The 9192-nt window shown below is 52.8% G+C and overlaps 1 protein-coding gene and 1 pseudogene across 1 annotated transcript; both read left to right on the forward strand.

Moving 5' to 3' along the window:
- Positions 1-4404: 4404 nt before the first annotated feature.
- Positions 4405-6918, forward strand: LOC123458601 (basic proline-rich protein-like; the record flags this gene model as incomplete). Its single annotated transcript, XM_045142972.1, has 3 exons — positions 4405-4558; positions 5127-6128; positions 6455-6918. Coding segments are annotated over 3 exons (1620 nt in total), but the record flags the coding sequence as incomplete, so codon positions are not given.
- A 42-nt stretch (positions 6919-6960) lies between these two features.
- On the forward strand, positions 6961-8911 carry LOC123458600 (annotated as a pseudogene).
- The last annotated feature ends 281 nt before the right edge of the window (positions 8912-9192 follow it).

The raw sequence follows: 9192 nt of genomic DNA on the forward strand, positions 1-9192 counted from the left end.
AAGCCAAGAAGAAGGAAGCGATTACCATAGCAGGGACCTGGACACTCAGGTGCCAGGAGAGTGAGTAGCCAAGAGAATTACACACAGGGCACGCCCATTGTTGCAGTCAGCTCTGAGTTGCTGGCACAAATCACCCCACCAAGAGCAGCTTGGGGGGGCAAATTAAAAGGGTTTAGTTTGGCTTATAGACTCGAGAAGAAGCTCCATAATAGCAGGGGAAAACTATGGCATGAGCAGAGGGTGGACATCACCTTCTGGCCAACATCAGATGGACAACAGCAACAGGAGAGTGTGGCAAACACTAGCAAGAGGAAGCTGGCTATAACACCCATAAGCCTGCCCCCAACAATACACTGCCTCCAGGAGGCGTTAGTTCCCAAATCTCCATCAGCTGGGAACTTAGCATTCAGAACACTTACGTTTATGGGGGACACCTGAATCCAACCACCACAACCATTTATATGGGTCAGGCATCTAACTGGGGTGAGCCTTGCCATCAGACTCAGTCTGTGAGGGTAAGATCTGATTGGTTGGTACATGGAAGGGCTGAGTCACTGGGGGCCAGCGCACTGTCCTGTTGCTGAGCTGAGGAAGAAGCAGGAAATGCCATTGCTGAGGAGTTGCATGTGGCCATCTTTGATGAGAGCAGATCAGACACAGGTTCTGGTCCTTCCAGGAGTGACAAGGAAGCATCTCCTTGTTCTCTCGGGCCTTGTCTCTGGCTGACTGTCTGCATAAAAGCTGCCTTCTCCTTGTTTTTCCTCCCATATCATCATAGGTCAGGAGCACTGAGTTGAAAAGTTGTCTGCTGAGATAACTAGGAGCATTAGTAACAAAACCTGAGTGGATGTTTCTCCTCAAAATCCATCCTTTATGTTCTTATTGCCCCTGAGCTGCTCCGTCTAGGGGCTCCCAAGCAGTCAGTGACAACATTGTCCACTGACATGACTGAGCCCAGATACGCGTCTGTTCTGAACTTAGTAGTAACAAGTTTCAGATAATCGCTTCACCATTTCTTGTCTTTGGACTGTCCTAATGATGGATATTAGAAGCAAGGTCAACTTCTTTTGCAGGTACTTAGTTACGGCCACAGAAGAACGTACATGATTCCTGCCATGGCAAGACTAGAAGAGGATTCAGTCTTATTCAATATTGTGATCAGGAACAGCCTCTTGGTTTTACATCCTGGTTGTATTTATTTTTTCCAAGTCTCTGCTGTCCTCCCTAACCCCACTGCACCCACTCAATCAGGGTCCCTCATACATATTTGAACTGGACAATGGATCTCATCTCACCTAGATGTCTAATTTATATCTCCAAGGTTATTGGAAGCTGCCCCTTGGCCACCCCTCTCAGCTTGGGAAGAGTTTCTGCTTTACTTCTTTCTCGCAAAAGTAATCTTTTATAACTTCCAATTCTTTGCATCTATGTTTATCCGTTCTTTGCTAATTGTCAGACAAGAGGATGAGAGCCAGTGGCTCGGGAAGTTTTTGAAACTGATGTGTGTCCATTACTCTAACCCCTAAACTAAGCCCAAATAGAGCAGAGAGAAGCTCGATTACTCTCAACCCTACAATCCTACCTTTGCACACTAGTCACTTCTTCCCCAGTGACCCCTCATCTCTTCCCTCAAAGAGCACAAGGTCCGTGTGGTGGTCTCCCTGCCTCCACCATTGTTATTCTCCATTCTCCATAAAGGACCAAAATGGTTCTAATGCAAATCTAATGAAAACAATGTAATGGGATACTGACAACCATCTAGGGGTGTGCTGGGGTGAGTTTTCTCTGCCAATTAAAGAATTAAAAAGCAGGAAAGGGTCTGAAAGAACAAAGTTTATCTCAAAGCATGAAGTAAAGAAAGCAGAGAGAACACAGACTCCTTGTTGAGGAGGGGATTCCAGAGCTGGAGCACATGCTGTCCCAGTGGGAGCTGGACTTTTGTCCAGGGAGGGAAGCTAGCCCACCCACAGCTCATGATTGGTCAGCTTGCATGAATATTATGGTTGGTCATTGATGCATCCAGTTCTGCACAGGTCCCAAGAAACCCACCAAGCCAGTCCCCACTGGTGCGAAAAATCACCCAAGCCAGGAAGAAACACAAAGTTGAGTCACTCTCCTTGCCATCTTAGGTTAGAATCAAATAAAGCTAGCTACCAATGGCCTCTCACACACCCAATCTGTCTGCCTAGTCAAGGAAACTGACTTCTGTTATGTTCCAATACCATGGCTCAGAGTAAAGCCCAGCCTTTTAGTATGGCACATATGGCCCAGAATGGTCATTCATCTTCTAAAATGTCTGGTTTTTAAAAAATATTTTACTTTAGTGAGAGAGAAAGAGACAGATAGAGAGAGAGGGAGAATGGGCACACGAGGGCCTCCAGCCACTGCAAACTCCAGACTCATACACCACCTTGTGCATCTGGCTTATGTGGGTCCTGGGGAATCAAACGGAGGTACTTCGGCTTTGCGGTCAAACACTTTAACCACTTAGCCATCTTTCCAGCCCAAGATGTCTGGTTTTCATCATGAATACCTCAGTGGTGTGCCCAGTGGAGTTGAGTTAGTTCCTATTTCTTGACTAAAGCAAGTACTCTTGACTTTAATCTTTAAATATAATTATCCTTGGTGAAAGCATTTTGTTTTCCTATTTCCCACTTTGTTTTGCAAGGTTTTGGGTTTCTTGACAAAATGTGGTCAGGTTTTTATTTCTGTGAGCTTCTATATTATCAATACCATCTTGAACTAACCTATGATATTCGTTATAGAATGTTCAAATTGCCAGTTTATAATATGGACTTCCCACTGGGTCTGAATGTCCATTTATTTTTATTTTTATTTTTTGGTTTTTAGAGGTAGGGTTTCACTCTACCTCAGGTTGACTTGGATTTCACTATGTGGTCTCAGAATGGACTCAAACTTGTAGTGATCCTCCTACCTCTGGCTCCTGAGTGCTGGGATAAAAGGAATGTGCCACCATGCCCAGCTAGATAATTCTTTTTGTAGTGGGAGGAAAGGGTTTAGTTTGGCTCCCAGACTCTAGGGGAAGCTCCATGAAGGCAGGGGTAAAGGATGGCATGAGTGGGGGTGGACATCATTCCCTGGCCAATATCTTAATTAAGCATCCAGGTGGAATGAGCCCTATTGCCATGTTCAAATCCATATGAAAGACTTATGGTTGGCGCACGGGAGAGGAAAGCAAAGACTCAGAATGTGCCAACCAAGGGTTGAGGGGAGACCTCAAAAAGTTAAGAAGGAAAATCAGGAAGCTGCTTGCTCCTAACCCCCACCCCCATCTTGAATCAGACTAAAATTTTTCCTAGTCACGCCAGGGTAGGGTATCATCTCCCTAAACTGACTATCTGAAAAACCAGTCACCTTCCTCAAATTTGTATCTCGAGCTTCAAAATATTCAATATAAGTCTTCAGGTGTGAGTATAGGTAGAACCTGGAAAGGAGAAAGGGGTTCATGAGATGGGAAAATAGAGATTTAAGATACGGGGCTGGGGAGGGCACAGGGTCACCTGAGAAATAACAGGGGAAGTGGGAATTACTGGGTGTAGAAAGCCACAGAGAGGAAAATTTATCTTTTTTTTTAACTTTGTAATCTTAATATCCAGAAATATATAAGCATCATTTTAACTCAGGAGTATTGGAAGGACTGAGCCAAGGCCTCTGGAAGGTACTTATCCCCCAGCAGTCATTAAGGTTCTATGATAGGCAAACTGCTGCTTCTCCTTCCTTCCTCCTCCTCCACTACCACCATCACCTCCTCTTCCTCCTCCTCTACCACCATCAACACCTCTTCCTCCTTCTCCACTACCACCATCACCACCTCCTCCTCTTCCTCCTCCAATACCACCATCACCACCTCGTCCTCCACCTCAACTACCACCATCACCACCTCCTCCTCTTCCTTCTCCACTACCACCATCACCACCACCTCCTCCTCCTCCACTACCACCATCACCACCTCCTCCTCTTCCTCCTCCACTACCACCATCACCACCACCTCCTCCTCTTCCTCCTCCACTACCACCATCACGACCTCCTCCTCCTCTTCATCCTCCACTACCACCATCACCACCATCTCCTCTTCCTCCTCCACTACCACCATCACCACCTCCTCCCCATCCTTCTCCACTACCACCATCACCACCACCTCCTCCTCTTCCTCCTCCACTACCACCATCACCACCCCCTCTTCCTCCTCCACTACCAACATCACCACCTCCTCCTCTTCCTTCTCCACTACCACCATCACCACCACCTCCTCCTCTTCCTCCTGCAATACCACCATCACCACATCCTCAACCTCTTCATCCTCCACTACCACCATCACCACCATCTCCTCTTCCTCCTCCTCTACCACCATCACCACCACCTCCTTTTCCTCCACTACCACCATCACCACCTCCTCCTCCTCTTCCACTACCACCATCACCACCTCCTCCTCTTCCTCCTCCACTACCACCATCACCACCTCCTCCTCTTCCTCCTCCACCACCACCATCACCACCGCCTCCTCCTCCTCCACTACCACCATCACCACCTCCTCCCCTCCTCCACTACCACCATCACCACCTCCTCTTCCTCCTCCTCCACTACCACCATCACCACCACCTCCTCCTCCTCCACTACCACCATCACCACCTCCTCCTCTTCCTCCTCCACTACCACCATCACCACCTCCTCCTCCTCCTCCTCTACCACAATCACCACCTCCTCCTCTTCCTCCTCCTCTACCACCATCACCACCTCCTCCTCTTCCTCCTCCACTACCACCATCACCACCTCCTCATTCCTCCACCACTACCACCATCACCACCTCCTCCCCTCCTCCACTACCACCATCACCACCTCCTCCCCTCCTCCACTACCACCATCACCACCTCCTCTTCCTCCTCCTCCACTACCACCATCACCACCACCTCCTCCTCCTCCACTACCACCATCACCAACACCTCCTCCTCCTCCACTACCAACATCACCACCTCCTCCTCTTCCACCTCCTCTACCACCATCACCACCTCCTCCTCTTCCTCCTCCACTACCACCATCACCACCTCCTCCACCTCCTCCACTACCACCATCACAACCTCCTCTTCCTCCTCCTCCACTACGACCATCACCACCACCTCCTCCTCCTCCACTACCACCATCACCACCTCCTCTTCCTCCTCCTCCACTACCACCATCACCACCACCTCCTCCTCCTCCACTACCACCATCACCACCTCCTCCTCCTCCTCCACTACCACCATCACCACCACCTCCTCCTCCTCTACCACCATCACCACCACCTCCTCCTCCTCCACTACCACCATCACCACCTCCTCTTCCTCCTCCTCCACTACCACCATCACCACCTCCTCCTCCTCCTCTACTACCACCATCAACACCTCCTCCTCCTCCTCCACTACCACCATCACCATCTCCTCTTCCTCCTCCTCCACTACCACCATCACCACCACCTCCTCCTCCTCCACTACCACCATCACCACCTCCTCTTCCTCCTCCTCCACTACCACCATCACCACCACCTCCTCCTCCTCCACTACCACCATCACCACCTCCTCCTCCTCCTCCACTACCACCATCACCACCACCTCCTCCTCCTCTACCACCATCAACACCACCTCCTCCTCCTCCACTACCACCATCATCACCACCACCTCCTCCTCCTCCACTACCACCATCACCACCTCCTCCTCCTCCTCCACTACCACCATCACCACCACCTCCTCCTCCTCTACCACCATCAACACCACCTCCTCCTCCTCCACTACCACCATCATCACCACCACCTCCTCCTCCTCCACTACCACCATTACCACCACCTCCTCCTCCTCTACCACCATCACCACCTCCTTCTCTTCCTTCCCCTCTACCACCATCACCACCTCCTCCTCTTCCTCCTCCACTACCACCATCACCACCTCCTCCTCCTCCTCCACTACCACCATCACCACCTCCTCCTCTTCCTCCTCCTCTACCACCATCACCACCACCTCCTCCTCCTCCTCCACTACTACCATCCCCACCACCTCCTCCTCCTCCACTACGACCATCACCACCTCCTCCTCTTCCTCCTCCACTACCACCATCACCACTGCCTCCTCCTCCTCCTCATCTACCACCATCACCAGCTCCTCCTCTTCCTCCTCCTCTACCACCATCACCACCTCCTCCTCTTCCTCCTCCACTACCACCATCACCACCTCCTCCTCCTCCTCCACTACCATCATCACCACCTCCTCTTCCTCCTCCACTACCACCATCACCACCACCTCCTCCTCCTCCACTACCACCATCACCACCTCCTCCTGTTCCTCCTCCACTACCACCATCACCACCTCCTCCTCCTCCTCCACTACCTCCATCACCACCTCCTCTTCTCCTCCACTACCACCATCACCACCTCCTCCTCTTCCTCCTCCACTACCACCATCAAAACCACCTCCTCCTCCTCCACTTCCACCATCACAACCACCTCCTCCTCCTCCACTACCACCATCACCACCTCCTCTTCCTCCTCCTCCACTACCACCATCACCACCACCTCCTCCTCCTCCACTACCACCATCACCACCTCCTCCTCCTCCTCCACTACCACCATCACCACCTACTCCTCCTCCTCCTCCACTACCACCATCACCACATCCTCCTCTTCCTCCTCCAATACCACCATCACCACCTCCTCCACTTCCTCCTCCACTACCACCATCACCACCACCTCCTCCTCCTCCACTACCACCATCACCACCACCTCCTCCTCCTCTACCACCATCACCACCACCTCCTCCTCCTCCACTACCACCATCACCACCACCGCCTCCTCCACTAACACCATCACCACCACCTCCTCCTCCTCCACTACCACCATCACCACCACCTCCTCCTCCTCTACCACCATCACCACCTCCTCCTCTTCCTCCTCCACTACCACCATCACTACCTCCTCCTCCTCCTCCACTACCACCATCACCACCTCCTCCTCCTCCTCCACTACCACCATCACCACCTCCTCTTCCTTCTCCTCCACTACCACCATCACCACCTCCTCCTCCTCCTCCACTACCACCATCACCACCTCCTCATCTTCCTCCTCCACTACCACCATCACCACCTCCTCCTCCTCCTCCACTACCACCATCACCACCTCCTCTTCCTCCTCCTCCACTACCACCATCACCACCACCTCCTCCTCCTCCACTACCACCATCACCACCACCTCCTCCTCCTCCACTACCAAAATCACCACCTCCTCCTCCTCCTCCACTACCACCATCACCACCACCTCCTCCTCCTCCACTACCACCATCACCACCTCCTCCTCTTCCTCCTCCACTACCACCATCACCACCTCCTCCTCCTCCTCCACTACCACCATCACCACCTCCTCCTCCTCCTCCACTACCACCATCACCACCTCCTCCTCCACTACCACCATCACCACCACCTCCTCCTCCTCTTCTCTTCCTCCTCCTCTACCACCATCACCACCTCCTCCTGTTCCTCCTCCACTACCACCATAACCACCTCCTCCTCCTCCTCCACTACCACCATCACCACCTCCTCCTCCTCCTCCACTACCACCATCACCACCTCCTCTTCCTCCTCCTCCAATACCACCATCACCACCACCTCCTCCTCCTCCACTACCACCATCACCACCTCCTCATCTTCCTCCTCCACTACACCATCACCACCTCCTCCTCCTCCTCCACTACCACCATCACCACCTCCTCTTCCTCCTCCTCCACTACCACCATCACCACCACCTCCTCCTCCTCCACTACCACCATCGCCACCTCCTCCTCTTCCTCCTCCACTACCACCATCACCACCACCTCCTCCTCCTCCACTACCACCATCACCACCTCCTCTTCCTCCTCCTCCACTACCACCATCACCACCACCTCCTCCTCCTCCACTACCACTATCACCACCTCCTCCTCTTCTTCCTCCCCTACCACCATCACCACCACCTCCTCCTCCTCCACTACCACCATCACCACCTCCTCCTCTTCCTCCTCCACTACCACCATCACCACCACCTCCTCCTCCTCCACTACCACCATCACCACCTCCTCCTCCTCCTCCTCCTCCACTACCACCATCACCACCTCCTCCTCCTCCTCCACTACCACCATCACCACCTCCTCCTCTTCCTCCTCCACTACCATCATCACCACCATCTCTTCTTCCTCCTCCACTACCACCATCACCACATCCTCCTCCTCCACTACCACCATCACCTCCTCTTCCCCCTCTACTACCACCATCACCACCACCTCCACTTCCTCCTCCACTACCACCATCACCACCACCTCGTCCTCCACTACCACCATCACCACCACCTCCTCCTCCTCCACTACCACCATCACCACCACCTTCTCTTCCTCCTCCACGACCACCATCATCACCACCTCCTCTTCATCCTCCACTAGCACCATCACCACCACCTCCTCCTCCTCCTCTACCACCATCACCACCACCTCCTCTTCCTCCTCCAATACCACCATCACCTCCTCCTCCTCCTCCTCCTCTACCACCATCACCACCATCTCCTCTTCCTCCTCCACCTCCGCCTCCACCATTACCTCCTCCTCCTCCTCCTCCTCCACTACCACCATCTCCACCACCTCCTCTTTCTCCTCCACTACCACCATCACCACCACTTCCTCCTCCACTACCACCATCACCACCACTTCCTCCTCCTCTACCACCATCACCAACACCTCCACTTCCTCCTCCACTACTACCGTCACCACCTCCTCCTCCTCCACTACCACCATCACCGCCACCTCTTCTTCCTCCTCCACTACCACCATCACCACCTCCTCCTCCTCCTCCTCCACTACCACCATCACCACCACCTCCTCTTCCTCCTCCACTACCACCATCACCACCTCCTCCTCTTCCTCCTCTACTACCACCATCACCACCACTTCTTGCTCCACTACCAACATCACCACCACCTCCTCTTCCTCCTCCACTACCACCATCACACCACTTCTTCCTCCTCCACTACCAACATCACCACCTCCTCCTCTTCCTCCTCCACTACCACTATCACCACGATCTCCTCCTCCTATTCCTCCACTACCACCATCACCACCACCTCCTCCTCCTCCACTACCACCATCACCACCAGCTCTTCCTCCTCCACTACCATCATCACCACCACCT

The sequence above is a fragment of the Jaculus jaculus genome, chromosome 2 (genome assembly GCF_020740685.1).
Source record: "Jaculus jaculus isolate mJacJac1 chromosome 2, mJacJac1.mat.Y.cur, whole genome shotgun sequence".
Taxonomy (NCBI): Eukaryota; Metazoa; Chordata; class Mammalia; order Rodentia; family Dipodidae; genus Jaculus; species Jaculus jaculus.